This window comes from Callorhinus ursinus, unplaced genomic scaffold (genome assembly GCF_003265705.2).
Source record: "Callorhinus ursinus isolate GAN/ISIS: 27379988/994484 unplaced genomic scaffold, GSC_fseal_2.0 scaffold9, whole genome shotgun sequence".
In the NCBI taxonomy this organism is placed as follows: domain Eukaryota; kingdom Metazoa; phylum Chordata; class Mammalia; order Carnivora; family Otariidae; genus Callorhinus; species Callorhinus ursinus.
The window spans coordinates 44,216,199-44,240,095 of record NW_027397071.1 but is presented as its reverse complement, the minus strand read 5'-3'; the positions used below and the strand labels follow the sequence as shown (position 1 = coordinate 44,240,095).

General features: G+C 35.2%; 1 protein-coding gene across 6 annotated transcripts in view; it reads left to right on the top strand.

The window, feature by feature from the left end:
* Positions 1 to 23,897, top strand: part of LRRC7 (leucine rich repeat containing 7) — a 933,028-nt gene that overhangs the window by 859,799 nt on the left and 49,332 nt on the right. For all 6 annotated transcript variants that reach the window (XM_073896539.1, XM_073896538.1, XM_073896541.1 and 3 more), the window contains one exon: positions 2,435 to 2,554. In XM_073896539.1, coding sequence (XP_073752640.1) covers positions 2,435 to 2,554 — 120 coding nt within the window. The remainder of the gene's footprint in view (positions 1 to 2,434; positions 2,555 to 23,897) is intronic.

Sequence of the window (23,897 nt, the reverse complement as noted above, 5' to 3'; positions counted from 1 at the left end):
ATTTTTTGTAAATAGCTATACATCTTTTGGGACAGAATGTGAACCCACTGTATAATTTTCCTTTGGACCACACCCCCACACCCAACATTAATAAACTGTTTTCATGGTCTTACTATTTCTCCAAACTTAAGCCCCCAGAGTATCTTACTTAAGAAAAACAAAAACGTCAGAGCATTCTTGAAATGGAGAAAGGAAATTGCTTTCAGGAAATTCTTTTAATTTTGGTGTCTAGTAAAAGTATTTTTTTTTTCATGTGTCTGCATGTTTATGTTTCCTCTGATCCCTGTACTGTAGAATTGGTGTGGTTGCTAATTCTAATTTTAAAAAGAGAAAGATTGATTCTTAAACTAGGGAAGAGCCTACACCACCATCATGATATTAGGATTTTGACTAAAGGATTTTTGTGTTTTTTGTTTTTTGTTTTTTGTTTTTAACACCAAAAGAATTCTGCAATTTTCAGTTGCTCTCTGTGACTAGGAGTCCTGTCTGGGCAGCTGAGGCAAGACTAGTGGAGGAAATATGAAGGAGAGGAGACTGATATGGGGGGAAAATAAAAGAATACTTGTGTTACATTCTGGCCTCTTCTCAAAAATAGATTTTGCACAGGCACCTAACCAGATGAACACATGCATTATCCTACTTCACTGGCAAATAAATCAAGCCAGAAAGACATGGATATTAGTTTAAACCATTAATTGAAGCCAAAACAAACAAACAAACAAAAACACCGGTCAGTAGTGCTTGCCCTGAAAACTTATATTTTAACTGCTTAATTTTAATAATTTGACTTGTCATATTTTAATATCTAGAAAAATTGTGTGTGAGCATATACAAACATGTTAATCTGAAAAAGGAAAAGACTAGAAGTTTAATGCTTGAAAACAAACAGGCATTAAATAGCTGTGTTTTTTTTTCAAGTAGTCTGTAGTTTAAATGTGTTACCTACATGTGATTTTTCAAACAAACTCAAGTGAATTCACCCCTAACTAACCCAGATGCTTCAATTCAGTACCTTTTTTCTCTTTTTTCACATTTTCTGATAGACTCATGAAAAAGGAATTCTTATGGCTAAAGCACAAGAAGAAAATTGAGCTACTCCTTACTTTTCATTATATCCATTAGACCTTAGGAAAACTTCATCTAGTGTCATAATCTTATTTTAAAACAGTTCCAAGCAATCCCTTTAAAAAAAAATGCATGCAGTCAGAATGCAGATTGGATGGTTATATAATTGTTTTTTAAAAAACAACTAGGACCACTCTGTATAACCAGATCACGGCTGCCAAGCAGCCCATCTGTGCCATGTTGTGAAGAGAATGGCCCAGTTCTCCCATCCTGGGGTTGGACAGTTCCTCCCACAGAGTAGAGCTGCACATATACCTTCTAACTAGGCTTTATTTATCCATAGGGATACTTCAAACCATATACAGAAAATGGCATAGGAAACACTGAGCATAATTTCTCACCCACATAAAAATTCCCCAGGAAATCAAGGAGTATCTGGATATCCTGTAGGTTAGAGGAGGAGAAAGTATGTATATGATTATACATATATAATTATAAAAAAAAGTTGATCTGCTTCCACAGGAAAAATATACCAGTACTATATCCCTCCACTGGAGGCTGTCTTTCTGATGGTGTGTAATTTGCTATTACTCAGATCAGACTGTGGAGTCCTCCCTGGTATCTTATGTTAATAATAATAATGACAGGGGTATTATTATTTGTTAAAAATAATAAGCAGTAAATCAGCTGCAAATATATGAAGAATTTAAACTTTAAAGCATAAATGATCTATATAAATAAATTTAAAATCAAAAGTCATTTATTTATGCCATGATTCTAATAGCACAATATTTTTGATGTTCCTTTCCTATATTCCTAAAAGCAATCTGTAGATAATGTCATAGTACCATAAATCTTACACTATGCTAGTATTAACACTATGTTGGATTAGTGCAAGGCATGTTCTACCAGAATCAGTACAGTTTTATAAAATTTGTTTTAGGTTATGGTTTGAAATATTGAAAGTTACATACTATGTATTATATGGTTTCAGTTTATATTCTAAATGGTAAGATCATACTAAAGAAATGAATTAAGCAGGTTTTAAATGTTGTGGTTTTTAACAATTGGTTAATTTTATTCTGATTATTTTTTATTCAGGTACTGTAAATAATCTAAACTTTTCTTTAAAATTCAGTAAATAACTCTAAGACGGTTATTTTAATCGAATTTCTCACTGCTTCCAAAAAGCTGTCAATTTAGAATTCTTACTGAGTAAATAGTGTATAATAATTCTTCCAGTTCAGGATATTTGTTTTTCTGCAATTAAACAAAATTAATTTTATCATAGTCACTAGGCACTCTTTTCAGAAAATTATGATAAACTTCTATTACATCACTAAAGAATGCCATACCATTTTCGCAATAGACCCCGTCCCAGCAAAGCAACATTTTAGACAATGGACAAGAAGATGTATCTCCTAGTGGCCAATGGAATCCTTATCCTCTTGGGAGGCGGGATGTACCTCCGGACACCATTACTAAAAAGGTAACCAATTTCAAATTAATGACACAAACCATGAACCTTGTGCATCCATTGTAATATGTAATCCGTATCTTGTGTCTTAACAACATTTCTAATTTTGTAATAAATTTAGGCTAAATTTTATCCCACTATAAGGAGCTTAGTTAACTGTAAGCTCAAGAAATGAACACTACCAAATGTTAAGAATTGGTAACAAATTTTTATAAACAATATCCTGCTACCTCTCTGCAGATACTCTCACCTCTTACTAGTGCCTGACTCCCACCTTTGAAATGCAAGTACAGGATTGTGTGTAATGCATACTTCTGACCCTCTTTAGTTTAGCAGTATGGTGCAGCCAATTTGTGTAAAACGAAATTTGGCTAAAAAAAGGTTGATTTACCATTTTCAAAGTCATAGCAGTTCATTCATCCAGTCATTCATTCAATAAATACTTATTGAGCAACTGTATGTGCTCAGCTATGTGTTGAGCACTTGCTAGATACTGGGGAACAAAAATGACAAAGGTGGTGTCTTACCTTAAAGACCTTTTAGTCTAGTGAGGTAGCCTAAGTGACAGGTAGGCAATTATAATACCATATTATATCATCATGACGGGAATAAGAAGAAGCCACAACCTGGGAAGATAATTGCAACATATATGAGGGACAAAGGATTGGTATTCCAGAATATATTTTTTAAAACTCATATAATCAATAACAAAAGACATACAACACTACAAAAAATGGTAAAGTACAAGGGGAATTAGGAGAGTAAATAAACATTTTTAAAAACTGAATACTTTTGTCAATCAGAAATACAAAAAAAAAAGATGCTATTTTATACCTACTAGTCACAAAAATTAAGAAGTCTGAAAAATGTAGGTTGCTTACAACTATAAGAACAATGGAAACCTTTTTATAGTTCTTGTAGGAATAAAAAGCACAATCACTTTGGTATCAAATTATCTTATAAAGCTGAACATGCACATACCCTACAATCCAAAAATTGCCCTCCTGAGATATTATCCAAGACACTTGTAATGTTTACAATAGTAGAAAACTGGAAAAACCCAAATGCCAACCACCAGGAAAGTATGTAAATAAACTCTGCTGTTCACACAGAAGAGTATTTTAAAGCAATGAAAAGTAGTTAATCATAATTATGATAATGTGTATAAACTTTAGAAATATCATTTGAGTAAAAAACAAGTTTCAGAAGATGCAACACATCAAAACTATCATATTTATAAATCTCAAAAACAAGCAAAACTAAAAATAAATTGTTTAGGCATAAGTACATGAGTCAGAAAACTATTTTTATAAGGGAATGGTTAACAAAATTTATGATTATAGTTATCTCTAAAGGGAAGGCTGGGGGTAGGCTAAGGGAGGAAACTTGTATTATTCTTGCTACTGTTTTATTTCTTAAATTGAATTGTGGCTCTTACACTTAGTTCTTAAGTACATGAGTGTTTATTTTATAATTGTGCTTCATGACTTACATATATAATCACATACTTTCTTTGTAACCTAGGTGATGATTTTCCTCTTAATGACTACTTCAATGCTTTTTTAAAAAATATGTATTAACTATCACATTATTTTACCTAAATTAATTGTTAATGACCTGATTTGCATGTTAGTACACATGTTATCAATCTGCCTATTGGGCAATATTAAACATAGCTGATAAACATAATGTAGTGTGACTAGGGCAGTGAAGTTGGGATATAAGGCTATGAGAGTATCTGGAAAGGGTACTTGTTTAGTAAAGAAACTAAAAGAAGTCAAGAGGAGTGATGTGAAATAGGCCGGAAGGTAAACAGAAGTTTGATCATGCTGTACTTTACTTGGAAGGAAATGAGAAGGGGAGCATTGAAGTGTCTTAAACAGGGGAAAGCCAAGATTAAATTTTCATTTAAAGAACACTCTGATAGCTTTGCAGAGAATGAATTGTAGAGGAGAAAGACTGAAGGCAATGGAATGAGTTAAGAAGCTTCTTTTGTAATACAAGGGAGAGTAGATGGAAACAATGGGTGGTGGTGAGAAATGCCTAGATTCAATATCTTCTTGAAAGGTGAGCCAACATGATGTCGTGATTGACTGGACATAGGATATAGGAGATAGATATAAGTTCCATGATTGGTACACAGGTTTCTAATTTGGACAAGGGACTGATTTTATGCCATTCACTGAGATTGGAAGTACAAAAAGAGTACCAAGTAGAAGTGGAAGAGGAGAAGGTAGTTTAAGTTTCAATGTGTTGATTTGAGGTATATTTAGGGTATCTGAGTGGTAATGTTTAGTAGATATTTGGATATATTTATCTGAAGTTCAGGAGAGAAATGTTAGCTGAAGAAACAAACTTAGCAATCATCAGATATATGTCATAATTAGCTATGAGTGAGACAGATGGTGACATAGAACTCCATGGAACACCAACATTTAAGGGATGATCTTAGGAAGAACAGAGAAGGAATAACCAAAATTTTATCAATAGGGTTCTTTCTGCCACAGGATCTAGAAAATTCAAAGGAAACAGCCTTGAATGTTAAGTAAATATTTAGCTGATTATCAAGATCTAGAGTAAGCCTCAGATTTAGTCTTCAGTTATATAATCTAAATACTTAGGGCTTTTTTTCCTCTCCACTCTTCTATCCATACTGTTGGCTTTATCCTAAAATTGGTTCCTCTTATTATTATAAGTGGGCTACCAATGACAATTGGAGATACAAGCTTCCTTTTTCAAATCCATCAAGGGAGAGAACCAAGTTCCCAATAGCTGTTTGTTACAAGCAGAACTTTTCAACCCTAAATCTCCCAACAAACCTCTTCTTACATCTCACTGATCCAAAATAGCTAAGGACTTCCCACCCCTGGCAAGTCAATAAAATTATATGATTGGCATTGACTAATCAGTTTACGTAGAATAGATAGGGCTCTCAACTCCAATGACCTCTAAAAAACTAGAAGGAAATAATGTTTTAAGGAAAGAGTGGTCAACAGTGTCACATGGTGCCAAAAAAAAAAAAATCAAGCAAGGTAAGTATGATTAAAGACTCTTTGGATTTAGAAATGGAGAAGTCATTGGTGGCCTCGGCAAAATCAATTTACTTAATTGATGGAGTGGAATCCATTGGAACTTACATTAAGGGGTAGATAAACATAGAAACCTAGAAAACTCAAGAAAAGAGCTTCCTTTTGAAAGGAATGAGAGTATTATGGTAGAATCTAAGGAGGGACATAAGGAAGCCAGAAGGAATATTTAAGATGGCAGACACCTGATCATATTTGAGGAAGTTGAAAATCTCAGAGAAGAAAGGAGGGGAATCTACTTCTTTATGAGGAAAGATGAGAGGATGAATGTCATAGCAGGAAGTTAAAGGAATACCTATCAGAGCCAAGGGGAAGTTGCCTGACCAAAGGAGGGAACTATATCCACTTACATAGTTGCAAAGGGCTACTATAATAGTCCCATAAAAGAAAAAGATTTATTCACCTATTACTCTAAATGGAATTAACAGATGTTTCCATTATCCATCGTTATATCCATTTTACCTGAAATCTATTTTTCAAACTCCATAATATTATGTTTAATCATATCATGAATACAAATCACGCTGATCATTAGTTTGCTTGGTTTTCTACTTAAAAACCCCATGCAATCCTGTATTGATTAAACATTTGTGAGGTTGTCGATCTTCTTAAAGACTAACATAATTGCTTAATCTATCTGAAAACTTCATAACCTTTTATACTTCTTGTCAAATGTGAAATAATGTAGTATATGTCTTTCATGTGTAACTCATTTGTATCTTCTTCTATCATGATACCCATTTTCAGACTACCCCAAGTTATAGCACCTTTGCCTAAAATATGAGATTTTAGAACATACAGATGTGTCTACCTACTATCTCATAGAGTAAAGAGAATAAAGAATGCTCTAAATTTTCAAATTTAGTTTTTTTATTATCTATAATAATTCAATCTATTAAGTTAATATTCAGTGAAAAACAACCTAAGAAAATGAAAATGGTAATGGAATTATTAGCCTGGGCTGCAGGATTTACTGAAATAGCTATGAGAATTATACTAATATTTATTGGGTTTATATTTCATTATACAGTGAATGTTTTTAAAAATCAATATTACTTTTGCAGTTGAAGTGAGTAGTCATCAAGCTAGACAGAGTGAGGATGGAAAATTAAAAATTGAACTACAAATGGAATAGGGAATCAAAAGAGAGTAAGTCGTGAAGAAGTCTTTGCCAGCTCCATTTGAGTGTATTTCATAAAGTCTCTGTATTAGACTTTTTTGCATCTTATTGCTGTGCCTAGAGATACTCCTCTGTTTCTACTGTGATACTCCAGCTGTGTGATATCAGTGCTGTGATAACTGCTGTGATCAGAAACCACTGTGATGCTTCAGAGATTCAGGGGGAGACACAATTTTAGAAAGGCTTTGATTGAACTGTGGCTCTGTGTTCTGGCTATCATAGCCCTTTGGTTGAACTAATACTAGTAATACTCATGGGTATGCCTATGAGTATTCCAAGCACTAAAGGAGAACAAATTTGGGTACCCTCCAACACATAAAATATTTTAGACACATAAAATAATTAGACAAAAGGTGCTCATCAATCAGAAAAATGTTGTTCTTTACTATTTCTGTCCTGCTAATCCTTGACAAAATGTTGAGGGTGTTAAATCCTGACTTGGTTTTTTGTTTTGTTTTGTTTTGTTTCTGAGTAGCAAGAGGTGGGATTTAACTGACTTATTTTTTTAATGGTGTGACAGTAGGTGGTAGTTTTCAATTCTCTCTTGCCCTGTCAGTGTCCAAAGTCTCAAATTCTAAATGTCCATTAATTCAAAAAGTCTGGGAATCACTGCTAGGAGAACATGTCACAGCTATGTAAATCTCCCTCTGAATTCCAAGCCGTACTACTCAAGCACTTTAAGAATTGCTATTAAAAACTTTGCAATGGCTGAAAACAACAGTGGTTTCGGGAGTATTTGTATGTTAGACTCCCGTCACATCTCTGCATTAACTGCTATAGTCTATTGGATTATGCTGCAGTCACCCTGGTAAGAAATATTATGTACTATATATTAAATATTACTGTGTCAGGCATTGTGCTAAATGTTTTAATATATTTCTTCATCTAATCCCCATGACAACCGTATCAGGTAAGTACTATTATTTTTATCCACTGTATGAAAGAAGAAACTGAGTTTCTCAGAGACACGGAGTTTAGGTTAGATTACTTGCCAAGATTTCACAGGTGACTAAATATTTTAGATTGCTCTCCTACATTGAAGAGAAAATAGTAGGAAGGTCATAGTGTAAAACATAAGTGAAAAATTTTTCATTTTAAAGTCAGACATTGGGGGTACCTGGGAGGCTCAGTGGGTTAAGCGCCTGCCTTTGGTTCAGGTCATGATCTCAGGGTCCTGGGATTGAGCCGCCGCCTCCTGCCCAGTAGGGAGTCTGTTTCTCCCTCTTCCTCTGCCCCTTCCCCTGTTCTTGTTCTCTGTCTCTCAAATAAATAAGTAAAATCTTTAAAGAAAAATTAAAAATAATAAAAAATAAAAAAATAAAGTCAGACATTATACTCTGATTTGGTAGACTCCTTTCATAGGAATGACCAGGCTGTTTTTCCCTAAGTCTGAAATGACAAACTTTTTTGAGAATAGTGAGAGTCTTAAAAAAATATGGAGAGCCTTAAGTTTGAATATCCCTGAGAAGATATAAAATTGAGGGATAAAACCATGCTGGAGCAGAAAAGCATTGCAGCAAAAAGGCTCAAGTGGTGTATTAAAACAAATGAACCTTAAGACATTTCCTTTCTGGAAAGGGTAACCAAGAAACTTTAAAATCTTACTGATATTAAATCTGAAAATTTTTTAATATGTAAAGACTAGACATTCCAAGGTCTCTTTTAGCATTAGCAACTCTTCCCTCCCCACGTGTCTGGTTTTTCTAGGTTAAATACATGATAACTTGGCAGCTAGGATAATAAAGATAGGTATCAAGGGTTAACATGAGGACAGACACAGTTGAAAAGAAAAGTATAAAAACGCAGCTAATTTAGTCTTGGCTCGCGGACTTGTCCCTCATGCTGAATTTGCCCATGATTTTCTCACCCCTACAACGCCAGCTCAGCCATTAAGGGCTTCATGATTGCCAGATGCTTGTCATCTCCAAGGCACGCCCAGCAACTCATTAGGAGAAACGTAAAGAAATTTAAGGGAAATTATATGGGCTTTTTGATCATTTTCATGTCCTTTTTATTCTTTCTTTCCCAGGCCCCCAAATTGGAATTTTCGGTTTTTCAGATTATAGGAAGTATTACAAATTTTTTAATCAAGTTTCTGGGAAGGAATTTTCATTCCTTATTTTAATTTTGGCATTTCTCTTATATCTTAGTATAATGCACTTTACCATTTCTTTCTATACATGTTTAGAAAGAAAAGATCCAAAATACCTTCTGAAAATCTCATATTGAGAGAGAGAGAATGAGAGACACAGAGCACGAGAGGGAAGAGGGTCAGAGGGAGAAGCAGACTCCCCGTCGAGCAGGGAGCCCGATGCGGGACTCGATCCCAGGACTCCAGGTTCATGACCTGAGCCGAAGGCAGTCGCCCAACCAACTGAGCCACCCAGGCGCCCTCATTTTTGTTTTAAAACAACTAAATTAGGAGCTCCTGGGTGGCTCAGTTGGTTAAGTATCCGACTCAGTTTTGGCTCAGGTCATGATCTCAGGTTCTGCTTAAGATTCTCTCTCTCCCTCTCCCACTGCCCTTCCCCCCCCCAAAAAAAACTGAATCAGATTTCTACTAGAATTGGTTTTTCACTTGGTAACAAAAGTCAATCTATAGTAGAACTTTTCAAAAAAGTTAGAATTTTTAAATAAGAGGTAGATATTTTCAAGTGTGACATATGAAAATTAACCTATATATTTAGTAATTTAAATAAAAGCATCCTAGTGTTATGCCACAAATATCTAAATTATATAACCATTACGTTGTAGTCATTAACAAGTAACTTTCTGCAAACCCTTTTCTATTAAAAGCAAATATTGCTATCCCCACTCTATATATGTGGAACTAGAACAAAAATAACAATAATTCTTGGCTTTTGTAATTTAGCTGAGATGGAGCAATAGTGCTGTTGGAGGGTGGTTATAGTTTGCTTCCGTGGAAATAGTGGAAAGTCTAGAATAGATAAGAAAGATGAATATTTAAATACTGGGAAAAGTAAGGATGGCAGATAGAGATCAGTAAGATCTTGAGGCTATGAGAGAGCAAGTCACCGGGCGCCTCGGTAGCACAGTCGGTTAAGCGTCTGACTTTTGGTTTCGGCTCAGGACATGATCTCAGGGTCCTGGGATGGAGACACATCAGGCTCCGTGCTCAGAGTGGAGTCCGCTTGAGATTCTCTCCCTCTGCCTTCCCACTTGTGAGTGCTCTCTCTCTCTCTCAAATAAATAAATAAATCTTTTAAAAAGAGAGAGAGAGAGCAAGTCAAGATGTAGAAGACAGATGGGAAAATCAACCCAGTAAACTTTGCATATAGGAGATAAGATACAGGGAAATAGAAATGTTTCTCATTTCTATCAACTACATCAGAGTCAAGAATATCTGTTCTAGTCTGAAATAAAACTGAAATGAAAAAAAATATTCTGAAACCTTAGTAATTGTCAATTCTGTAGCTAAACTCTCCTTTTATACAGAAAGAAATATATCAGGTAGAGTAGGTTTTGCCTAAGGCTTTGTATTTTTCCCTCCCAACGCAATGTACATTATTGACAGTGAAGGACCCCCAGGAGTAATGCCTTGACTTCATCAGTCCATAAGCAAATGAGAACAACTTTCCTGATCACTGTGAATAATGCCAAACACCATCCTGGCTCCCACTTTTCTGCTTCTCTTTCCCAAGCCTCATTTTTCTCCTCTGATAGGAGCAAATTTTGCACTGGTCAGAGTAAATTTTTCTTCAATTTTTTCTGGTAGACTGGGCCATCACGGAAACTCAAAAATAGATAGGAATCCTTTATATAGTCATTTTCAACTCCAGACATTTTTCTAAACATTAGGAAAAGATCTTTCTGAGTCACTTGGTAAGTGGAGATTCTCCTTGCTTCCCTCATCCTCTCCCTGTCCCCCTCAGTTGTGGTGGTGTCCCTTAGGGCTCTGTATTGAGCAATATAAAGACTGCGCTGATATCCATGTTGATGGCATATTCTACTAGGGCTGCTGAGCCTCAGGAAGAAATAACAGCCAAACGCATTCACTGTCAGTGAACTCTGCCCAAAAAACGAGAAATGAGTCAGTGAAAGGGCAAATTGATGAAGTCATACAATTATAGATTTTTAAATTACAAAAATGAAAACAAAAACAAAAAACTTCTTAGCACAGTCTGTTGCTCCCAGAGAGACATTTCTTACACTGATACATTGCAAAGTTTTTCTCTTGACCAAAAGCCACTTTTTTTCAGGGAACTAAAGTTTTAAAAGGAGAGAGAAACAGTGGGAAGATACCAGATGTATGAACCTCTCTCCCTAGCAGGCTCTGAAAACGACTCTCTAGATCTACAATAATGCAACCCTGTTTTTCTTGGAGTTTTGCCATCCAGAAATAATTTGAAACTGATCATTTATGTAAATAATAAGTACCCACTCATTAATTTTACCCTTGGGTTGAAAAAGGAGTTTTAAGCAACACACCAGTTGCCTGGAGGCCAGAATATCCACCCTCACACAAATATCCTTCCAGGTTAGGAGGGGTCAGGAGTAGGAGAAGTAGATAGGTGAAAATTATATCTTATTTGGCTTCTGTGGCTAGGTATCAATTATTGATAATATTGTTAGGCATCTACCAAATACTCACTGTAGGCTATTTGAAATTTCTGATGCTTATATTTAGTCACTGTGTTAAGAACATGCACTAACTTCCCCTAGCTAACCCATATATGCTTCTTTCTCTACTAAAATAGCCTCAACATGTTCTTTATGGCAAACTGTTCAGTTATTGTTCCAGAACAGGATGAAAATGCACTGCTAGAGGTTAAGTTAAAATACGTTAGACAATCCAAAGAACAATAATAGGAGTTGTAAGCTAAGGGCTCAAATCTAGTCTTGAGAATTTCAAGTTGCACTCCTTTTATGTCACCAGAAGCAGAACTGTTATTCAGATGAACTCTCTTAAAACCCAGCTTATTGACTGACTAACAAGTTACCTTTTCCAGTAAATCAGTGCAGCCATGTCTTTCCCTATACTAGAGAAATAAGAATGAATATATCCAATGAGATTCAGTGCCCCCCACAATTGCAAATAAGAGAGAGAAGCCTGAATAAATATAAAGACTTGCTTGTTAAACAATAACTAATCGCCAAAGCAAGAGTACATGGCCTGTAGGAAGTCAAAACTTTCATGAAAAGGGGACCCATCAGAGGCTACCATGTCCTTGGTAATAGTACCTGAATCAGGAAGAAGCATTTGAAGAAATCAATGAAGTAATATCCTCTATTTAATGATCCATTTCAAAGATATAGTTTGTTAATCTGAACAGCTAGGATGATGTATTTTTAATCAATTGATTTTAGTATTATTTAATTCATATATTTTTTAAACTTCCTCTATTTCTATTATGGAATGAAGTTTGTTCTCAAAAATAATGCAGCTAAGAGATTGTGGAAATGTAAATGGAAAAAAGTCTTCTCTAACTTAAAGCAGAAGTGACAGTTGAATAAAATACTGTTCAGTTTCACAGTCACTTTTTAATTTTTTTTTTACTTAATACAACATTAATTCTTTAACTTCCAGAGTACATCCCTTTATCTCAATCTCGGGGCAACAATACAGCTGTCTCCGGTAGTGAAAGACATCACAACATCGCTGTCATAAAATCAGGAGATTGTTCTCATCTGGACTGACTCTAAATTATTTCCTCAATAAAAGTGCAAACCCAAAGAGTGTCTACCAAATGACTATTAAGTCAGAGGTAAAAGAGAAAAACAAAAACAAAAAACCTCGCCACAGATTAAAACAATAGAATGGCAGATTAAAACAATAGAATGGCAGATTAAAACTATTTATTTCATAAAATCTTGACATAGGTATTCTTTAAAACAAATGACTGTTCTACTTCAGAAAATTGAAATAACTCAATAACATTTATGCTGTCTTCATTTTGGAAGAAATATAAAAGCAAAAAGAAAACGCAAAATTAATCCAATGTAATAAAAATGTCCATGATTGAGTATGTAATTTGAAGACCTAAACAACATGACAACTGGCAGATGATCAAGGATTGTTGCCAGATAGAAGATGTCAAAATACTAAGATCCCATTTCTTGCCACTTGATTTTTATCTGATTTAGTCTACTATCTAAAGGTTCTTAGAAGTCTTAAGGGTGAAGGAATAATTGTCAAATTTTTGTTGTTACTGTTAACATCTTTCTTTTTATTTTATTTCAGGAATGTGTAAGTTAGCAGCATCACAAAACAAATTATAGGCTGAACATGTCAGGTAGCTCTAATGTCATCATTTTTGCTATTATGGATCCTTTATTGTTCTTTCATTTGGTTAATAATTTCCAGTTCCATAGCTATGTTTTATAAATTGACATTTAATCATAAAAGAATATGCTTATGAGATTCAGTAAGCATGAAAAGACTGTCTGCACATATCCACCAGCTGTCATCCTAAGGCACATGCTCTGAAGGGAAAGGCCCTACTGCTTCACCTTTTTATCTGTCATTCGGGGCATTGGAGTACATCACTGGTTTTTGACTCTAAAAATTTAGTCAACAAGTATTTTGAATAACCCCCTCCCAAAATATTGCACTGTGCTAGCAGAATGCTATGTTACCCAGTCCTCAGGGCGGGAAAAAGAACATCTTCCTGCCCTGTCTCTTTTAAGCTTCAGAGCTCCCTTCCAAGATGTCCTCTAATGCCCAAATGGGAGAACATAGATTTTTGGCATCAGAACTGCCCTAAGTGAATATTAAAAAGAGAGAGAGAAAGAGAGAAGAAAAATAATGCTTAATAGTTTGGTTACCATAATCATAAAACAATATCTATAATACATGGTCAGACTGTATTATGGTGCTTAACATAGACATTCTCGTATCATCTTCACAACAAGCTAATGGGACAAGGAGCTAGAAGCATGGAATTGAGGAACACAGGATTGGAGCCCAGTAATGTCTGCTTCTACAGACTGGTCTAATCACTGTTATACTATTCAAGTATTGTATCCCTCCCTCTCCACTCAACCAAAATAATTCAGAAAACATTGTAGCATAGCCCTGTTGCAATAGTAAACAACCCTCAATATCAGGAATATATTTGATATATAGTTAGCTAGTACTTTTTGCCACAACTTGGTATTGTTTCTTCTGTTCCATGTTCAGAAGAGAGAAAGAAACCCTGGCACTAGTCATGTGCTTAAAAATCATTTTTGAGTCCTCTTCAACTTGTTTTTCTTGACCCTACACATATCGAGTATTTGAGATATTCTTAAATGCACTTGTTTTCCGAACCTTCATTTTCTTTAATCTGACACATTTACAAATTCTTTTACTTACTTTTGTGACTCTCAGAAAGAACAGGATCAGGAGCTCTAAGCATGAGTGAAACCTTCCTAAGATTCTTCCATCATATTGAATTAAGTTCATTTTGTTAATTTTGTTTCTCAATAATTTAGCTCATCAAACTTCCTGATTATATCATCTAAGATTCCAACCACCACTTCCTGTTTAATACAGTCTCCATTTTCCAAAAAATAACCTAAATCCTGTCACCAAAAACCACTGGTAAAAGTGATAAAACTGCCCTGTAAAATGACAATTACACTAAAACATAAAAACTAAACTCTTCGCTAACCTGCAGGAAAAAAAACTCAGGGTTTTTTTTTTTTATTAGTTTTTAAGATCTTGCTCTTTTTTTTTTTCTTTTAAGCAGGAGTGCAAGAGAAACTATAAGCTTTAACTACATCTTTAATTGGCCCTTGAGCATATTAAGCTTTGCTGTTGAGTTTCCATGTCGGGGAAAAGAAGACAGTGATGCATACCTTGTAGAGTGGTTCTAAAACTTAAGATCGTGATGTAAAATATTTATCACAGTGCTTGTCATGTAAATGTTTAATTATTGGTAGCCATTATGATATTTATTATTTTGGATAAAAATCTGTTAATTATGGCAAGCTAAATTTTCACTTAGCGTTGTTCCTAACAGTAGGCTGTTAATGAGGCCAAGGTCATGAGTTAGTTAGTATCCCTTCTGAATTACTTATAAATGAACACGGGCTGTACTCTTCACCCAGACAGTTTCTTGAAATCCTATAAATAATGGGGGCAGAGGTGTCTGAGGGAAAAAAAAAATGAAGGTGAATCACCTCAACTTAAAATACTAGCCATATTAGTGAAGAGTGAGTAGTATCATCTGTACTTATGGCAGAATTGTTTTTTTTTTAATTTGTATATGCTGTACCCCTCCGTAAAAGAGGCCATTTTTCAATATCTAAAACAAAATGCATAACTTACTGCTTGCTAGCAAATAACTTGTAAGGCAAAATCTCTGAGTAAACTGGAGTCCAAGGAAGCATAGAGTTCAAGGATTGGTGGATTTTCAAAAGTTGGACTATTTAGGGGTTCATTGACCTTGAACTGGCGAAACACAGTTATTTGAATGAGGCTGTTGCTGATTGGCTAACTTTCAGGAGCAGTTTCTAATGTAAATTGTCATTAATTAATTGCAACAGGTTTAAAAAACAGTTCTTTTGCGTGATTATTTATTTATTGCTATGTCCAAAGAACAATCAGACCTTTACTTAGCAGAGAACTTTTTATTCTCAATGCAATTATTGAGTACTTACTATGTAGCAAACAATATGCTCAATTTGTTACATTATCTTCTTAATCCTCACAATATTCTGTGAAGCACTTGTCATTATCTACAGTTTTCATTTGATGAGCAGAGGGGCTTAGGTAACTTGCATAAGATTGCATAACTAAAAAGTGATAGAGCAAGAAATAAAACCCAGAATAGTCTGACTCCAAAGATTGTTATCTGTACTGCCTATATTACTTTTTAAATTAACTCCTGGCATTTCTACAACCCTCCATTTCTATAGTTTTGTCTTTAAGAATGTCATACAAATGGAATCCTACAGTATGTAATCTTTGGGGATTAGCTTTTTTACTCAGCATAATTCCCTGAAGATTCATTCACATCATTGTGTGTGTGTGTGTTAAGAGTTTCTTCCTTTTATTGCTGATTAGTGTATTATGGTAAGGATGCATCCGTTTGTTTAACCATTCGCCCACTGAAGGAAACCTGCGTGGTTTCCAGTTTGGGGCTGTTATGAGGAAAATTGTTCTAAACCTTCATGGACAGGTTTTTGTATGAATGTAAGTCTTACATCTCTAGGATAAATGTCCAGGAATGTAACTGCTGAATCATATGGTTCTTGCATATTTCATTTTTTAAGAGACTGCCAAATATGTTTCCAGAATGGCTCTACCATTTTCTGTTTCCAGCAGCAGCATCTGAGCGAGCCAGTCTCTCCTCCTCATTGTCAGCATTTGTTGCTGTCACTATGTTTTTGGGTTTTTATTTTTTTTATTAACATATAATGTATTATTTGTTTCAGGAGTACAGGTCTGTGATTCATCAGTCTTACACGCTGTCACAGTGTTTTATTTAGGCTGTCTGATACATGCATAGTAAGAGCTCACTGTGGTATTAATTTTAAGTTTTCTAATAGCTAATGATATTGAATGTCTTTTCATGTGCTTATTTGCTGCCATCTGTATTGTCTGGTGAAATGTTTCTTCATATCTTTTGACGTCATTCCAAATGGATTGTTTAGTTTCTTACTTCTCTCTTTTGAGAGTTCTTTATTCTTGAACTATTCTTGTCAGTTATGTGATTGGCCAATCTTTTCTCAAACTCTGGTTTGTGTTTCATTCTCAGTGTTTTACATTTAAGTCTGATCTATTTTGAGCTAATTTTTATATATATCCAGTGTGAAATGTAGGTCAAGTTTCATTAATTTTGCCTATGGATGTCCACTTGAGCCAGCACCATTTGTTGAAAAGGCTACCTTTCCTCTAGTGAATTGCCTTTGCACCTTTGCCAAAAATCATTTGGGCAGATTTTTGTGAGTCTATTTATGGGTTCTCTGAACTGTTCCATTTATCAATCTGTCTGTCCCTCTGCCAGTACCACACAGTCCTGGTTACTGTAACTATAATAGTCTTGAAATCAGATAGCCTTATTCTTCCAATTTTCTTCTTCTTTCCCAGAATCATTATAGTTATTCTAGTTTCATTTCTTTTCAATGTAAATTTTAGAATAATCTTATCCACATCCATAAAAAAAATCTTGCTGGGATTTTCACCAGAATTTGTTAAACCTGTATATCAATTTGGAGAGAATGACATCTTTACTATGTTGTCTTCCAATCTGTCAGTATGTCTTCATTTATTTAAATCTTCTTTGATATCTTTCATCAGCATTGTGTAATTTTCAACATAGAAGTCCTGTGCAGGTTTCATTTGATTTACACCTAAGTACTTAACTATTTTTGAGTGATTGTACATAGTGTTGCTTGAAATTTTGATGTGCACATATTTGTTGCTAACATACATAAATACATTTTGTTCTTGAATCCTGCAAACTTGCTCAATTTACTTGTTCGTTCTAGGAATTTATTTTTGTTGCTTCTTCTGATTTTCAAATGTAGACAATCATGTCATCTGCAAGTCAGAACAATTTCTTCCTCTTCAATATGTATGTCTTTTATTTCCTTTTCTTGCCTTAACCTGTTGACTAGAACCTCCAACACTATGTTGAAAAAGAGTTGTGAGTGTGGACATCTGTGCCTGTCCTTCATCTTAGGGCAGAAGTATTCAGTTTTGCAACATTAAGTATAATGTTAGCTGTACATTGTTTGTAAATGTTCTTTATCAAGTTGAGGAAGTTCCCCTCCATTCCTCTATCTCTAGGGGGTTTTATTATAGATGGGTGCTGAATTTTGTCAAATTTATTCTGCTTCCAATGATAGCATCACATGATTTTACTTCTGTAGCCCATTAATATGGTGCATTGCATTGGCTGATTTTGAAATATAGAACAAGCTTTGAACAACTGGAAGAAGCCCCACTTGGTCATGGTATATGATTCTTTTTTTATACCACTAAATTCTGTTTGCCAGTATTTTGTTAAGGATTTTTGCATTTATCCTTGTTTGTCTGTAGTTTTCTTCTTTTTTCCTCTCCCTCTCTCTCTCTCTCTTTTTTGTACTGTCCTTGTCTGGTTTTGTTATTGGGGCAACACTAGTTTCATAAAATACATTGGGAAGTGTCCCTTCTTCTATTTTCTGGAAAAGAGCGTGTAGAATTGGTATTAATTCTTTTTTTTTAAGATTTATTTATTTATTTGCAAGAGAGAGCACAAGCGGGAGGGGCAGAGGGAGAGGGGGAGAGAGAATCTCAAGCAGACTCCCCACTGAGCAGATCCTGAAGCTTAGCCACCTGTGCCACCCAGCGGCCCTGGCGTTAATTCTCATTTAAATGTTTGGTGGACATTGGGGAGGGTATGTGCTATGGTGAGCACTGTGAATTGTGTAAGACTGTTGAATCACAGACCTGTACCTCTGAAACAAATAATACATTATATGTTTTTTTTTTTAAAAAAAGAAGAAGATAGCAGGAGGGAAAGAATGAAGGGGGGGGAATCGGAGGTGGAGATGAGCCATGAAAGACTATGGACTCTGAGAAACAAACTGAGGGTTCTAGAGGGGAGGGGGGTGGGGGGATGTAGGTGATGGGTTAGCCTGGTGATGGGTATTAAAGAGGGCACGTACTGCATGGAGCACTGGGTGTTATACACAAACAATGAATCATGGAACACTATATCAAAAACTAATGATGTAGGGGCGCCTGGGTGGCTCAGTTGGTTAAGCGACTGCCTTCGGCTCAGGTCATGATCCTGGAGTCCCAGGATCGAGTCCCACATCGGGCTCCCTGCTCAGCAGGGAGTCTGCTTCTCCCTCCGACCCTCTTCCCTCTCGTGCTGTCTATCTCTCATTCTCTCTCTCACAAATAAATAAATAAAATCTTTAAAAAAAAAAAACTAATGATGTAACGTATGGTGATTAACATAACACAATAATAATAAAAAAAAAATGTTTGGTAGAATTCTCCAGTGTAACCATCTGGGCCTGGAGATTTCTTTCCTGGAAGTTTTTAAATTATACATTACATTCTTTTTTTTTAAAGGTTTTATTTATTTATTTGACAGAGAGAGAGAGAGAGAGCGAGAGAGGGAACACAAGCAGGGGGAGTTCGGGAGAGGGAGAAACAGGCTTCCTGCCAAGCAGAGAGCCAGATATGGGACTCCACCCCAATACCCTGGGATCATGACCTGAGCCGAAGGCAGACACTTAACAACTGAGCCACCCAGGCGCCCTATACATTACATTCTTGATAGTTACAGGGCTGTTGAAATTATTTCTTTTTGGATGAATTATGGTAGTTTGGGTTTTTCAAGAAAGTGGCCCATTTCAAATGAATTTTCAAATATATGAGTATAGAGTTATTTGTAGTATTATGTGTTTACAGGATCTGTAATCAAATTCCCTTCTTAATTCCTAATTTTGGTAATTTGTATATTCTTTCTTTTTTTTCTTTTTCAGTCTTGCTGGAAGCATGTCAATTTTATTGATTTTTTTTTTCAAAGCACCAGCTCTTTTTTCTCATCTATTTTATCTGTTATTCACTTTCCATTTCATTAATTTCTGCTCTTTTTATTATATCCTTCCTTCTGCTTGCTTTGGGTTTATTTAGCTTTTCTTTCCCTAGGCTCTTGATGCAGGATCTTAATTACTGATTTGAGGCTTCTTCTTTTCTAATACATGCATTTAGGGTGATAAATTTCCCTCTCGGCACTGCTTTAACTGTGTTCCACAAATTTTTATGTGCTCTATTTTCATTTACATTCAGTTCAATGTATTGTTTTATTTCTCTTGAGACCTCTTTGACCCATGGATTATTTAGAACTGCATTGTTTAGTTTCCAAGTATTCAAATCATTTTATTTTTCTGTCATTGACTTTTAGTTTGATCCTATTGTGGTTGGAGAATACCTTCTGTGTTATTTCAATTCTTTTAAATTCATTGAGATTTGTTCTCTGGTCCAGGATATATTCTTAGTAAATATTCTGTGGGAACGTGAAGATACTGTGTATTCTGCTGCCGTCAGTTGGAATGTTCTATAAATGACAATTAGATCTGATCAGTTGATGGCATCGTTGAGTTCTTCTATATTCTTGCTGATTTTTAGTGTAGTTCTATCAAATGTTGAGAGAAGAGTGTTGAAATCTCCAACTGTAATTGTGGATTTGTTTATTTCTCTGTAAGTTCTATCAATTTTGCTCTACATATTTGCAGCTCTGTTGTTTGTTGTGTACACATTTAAGATTGCTATGTCCTCTCAGTAGACTGACTCTTTTTTCATAACATAAGATCCCTCTCTATCTTTAGTATATTTTCTCTGCTCTGAAATAAACTTTATCTAAATTAATACAGCCACTTCTCTTTTCCTCTAATTAATATTTGCATGATATATGTTTTTAATCCCTTTACTTTTTATCTGCCTATATTGTTATATTTGAAGTAATGTCTGCATATACTTTCTATAGTCTGCATATAATTGAGTAATATTATTTAATCCCCTCGGCCAAGAGCTGTCTTTTAATTTGTGCACTTAGTCTTCTCACATTTAATTTAAGAACTGACACATCAAAGTTTAAGTTTTAATGTAATTTTTTGTTTTTTTCTGTTTGTTCTCTCTCTCCCTCCTTTTTTTTTTTTTTTTGCTTCTCTCTTTTGTCTTCTTTCTTACCTGCTTCCTGTGTGTTATTTTTTTAGAATTTCATTTTTATTTATGTATAGTGTTTCTAATAAATCTTTTTGTGTAGCTTTTTAAATTGTTGCTCCTGCTATTACATTGTATATACATAAATTACAAGAGTCTGCTAGTTTCATCACTTAACGGTTTAAGTGAAACGTAGAAAATTTATCTCTATATCACTTCATCCTCCTCTATTTATAATTGTCTCAAACATTTCCTCTACCTACATTTAGAACCTCTACATATATTTCCTCTACATACATTTACATTTAGATGGTGCCATAGTTTTACTTTAATCATCACACATAACTTTGAAAATTCAGGAAGAGAAAGAAAGTGCATTATACTTACCCATATATTTGTTTGCCATGTTCTTTCTTCCTTCCTAAAGTTCTAAGGTTTCTTCTTTTATTATTTCCATTATTTAGAGAACTTCCTTTAGCCATTATTTTAGGATAGGTCTGGTGGTGACAAATTTTCTTCATTTGTCTTCATCTAAGAATGTCTCTATTTCCCTTTCACTGCTGATGAACATTCTCATTGGTATAGAATTTTACTTTGACTGTTCTTTTCCTTCAGCACTTGAAATATTGTACCACTTCTTTCCTTTCTCCATGGTTTTTGATGAGACATCCACTGTTATTTGAATTGTTCTTCTCTGGTAAGATGTCATTTTTCTAAGGTTGCCTTTAAGACATTTTTCTTTGTCTTTAGTTTTCAGAAGTTTAATTATAATCTGTCTATGCATGGCTTTCTTTGGGTTTAATCTGTGTAGTATTATTCTCTCTGCTTCTTAAATCTGTAGGTTTTTGTCTTCTGACAAATTTCAGAATTTTTCAGCAATTATTTCTTCATTTAATTTTTAGCCCCATTCTCTTTTTCCTCTCCTTTCAATAATATGATTGTTAGAAGTTTTGTATGGTCTCATATGTCCCTAATACTCTGGTTTGTTTGTTTGTTTGTTTGTTTTTTCCAATGTGTTTTCTCTCTGTTATTCAGACCGGATAATTTCTATTGCCCTATTTTCTAGTTTACACATGTGTCCTTTGCTCTCTACATTCTGTTGTTAAGCCCTTCTACTGGGTTTTTCAGTTACTGTATTTTCCAGCTCTGAAATTGCCATTTGTTTCCTCTTAATATCTTCTGTTTCTTTGTTGAGACTTTATATTTTTTTGCTGGGTTTATATTTTTTTTTCATTTGTTTTAAGCATATGCATAATTGTTCACTGAATATTTTTTTAATGGCTACTTTAAAATCTTTGTCAGCTAATGCTAACATCTCTGTCTTCTCAATGTTGGTATTTCCTGATTATCTTTTTCCATTCAGTTTGACATTTTCCTGGTTCTTGGTATGATTGAAACCTGGACATTTTCATATAATGTTATAAAATCTGGATTGTACTTAAACCTTCTGTTCTAGCTGGCTTCCTCTGACACCACTCCAACTGGAGGAGATGGGGCACTGCCTCATTCTGGCTAGGTAGGGAGAAGTCCAATTTTCCCATTCAGTCTCCATTGACACTTGAGGCAAAGTCTTCTTGTTTTTGCTAGGTGAGGACGGAATTTCCATCTCCCCAGATGGTCTCCACTGATACAGTGAGGGTAACCTCATTGGGTGATAGAGAAGGTCCTGACTCTCTACAGGGCCTTTTCTAATCATACTGTTGCTAAAGTAGAGGGCTGCCTCATTACTACTGGGTGGGAATGAAAGCCCAGGCTCCTTGTGTGGTCTCTATTGGCATCCTTAGGGTGGGGGAAGACTTGCTACAGGCAGATAGGAATGAATGCACTGGCAGCTTACTTGGCCTTCTTGGACACCACCCAGGCAGGAGTGTTGGTGTGCTTTGTTACATCTTTATAGGGGTAGAAGTCTAGGCTCCACACTTGGTTGTCACTGGCATTGCCAGGGTGGGGCCACAGTTTTTCCCATGGTGTTTGGTTATAGAAGAATTGTTATTGTCTAAAAGTCTTCTGTCTTTCTAGGCTGCCCCTTTTCTGGTCCTATGGCTAGAGAGAGAAAGCTTCTGTTGGGGCTTTCTTCTTCTGCATCTGTTGGTATCTTGGGGTAGCCCACTTCCTCAGGTCCAAGTCTGGCATATATGACACAAAAATAAAACCCAAGAGATTCACTGCCATGTTGATACTTGGTCTCCATATCTGAGTTGATCTACTTTCTTCTTTCTTCTTTCCAGAGTTTCCTTATATTTGTTTGCATAAAATGTCCAAGGTTTTAGTTGTTCTTGGAGGGAGCAGGGCATAGTATGTCTATTCCATCTACCTGGAATCAGAAGTCTAACTGCCTAGATTTTTAAAACTTAACCCGCTTACTAAAAAAAAGTCACTATAGAACACATGGTAGAAAGAGAAAGTAATAGGACTGTTTTGTTGTTATTGTTGTTGCTTTACAAAATTACTGAAATGGACTCATTTAAATGAGTATCAGTGGTTCCTTGAAATCAGTTCCTGAGTTATCCTTTGTAGATGATTTTGTGTTGTTGACACTGCTCCCAAACATTTTTTGAACTCTACTGGACTTAATGTGAGAGAATTAATTGTGTCCCTTTGAATATTCTCAGTGGCATAAACTGTCATCCTTTAAAGCTGTGTTTGATTTTTGGAAGCAACCTCAAGTGGTTCAAGAGCCAAGATGGCTAGTAAAACAGATGACCAAATTACATAATATACTTCTCAAACAGTTTTTCTAAGAGAATATTGTGAACCAAAGCATTGTTTTAGTGAGAAAGTCATTTCTTTTATATCATACAGAACTTCCGAAACACTTTAAATTTCTACATAATAAGCCTGATTAGCTGTGGGCTGACTTTTGCACGAACACTGCCCTTTGGTATCAATCAATATTTCTTTTCTGTGGTATTGACATTGATGTTTTCTTGGGTCCTATGGATATTGGAGTTTTTCTCTGTAAATTTTGACAGTATGGTTTTGGGTCAACTTGAAAACACTATATTTCATCACTATTCTCCTCAAATATGTGTTATTTTGTCCAACCTCCCCTTGAAAGTTCAAAACAAATGTCAGATCTTCTCTCTTTCTTTTTATCATTCAAAATGTGTAGCACAGTCTTTACAGAAACCTTTATGTTCAAATTCCCCTTCAGTATGAGTCAGTGTTCTCAAAGCTAACCCTCTGCTTGAACAAATCCAGCCTCTGACATTTTCTACATTTTCATTAGCCCTTTGTACTTTATCATGAGCATCCTCATTACCTTTCTTAAGCCTTTGTGTCAGTCAAAAAAAACTTCCTCTTTACAGTCCCTCCAACACCATAATTGTTCCTTTAGATGTCTTGTGTCATTTATGTTTGCTTAACTCCACACAAAATTTAGTGTTAATTCTTGGCTTTCTACAGCTGTCGCTCCCCATCCCCATTCAGTGCAGCCTGTAGTCCCAATAGAGAGTGAAATAAGAGTACTGATGCAAGGAG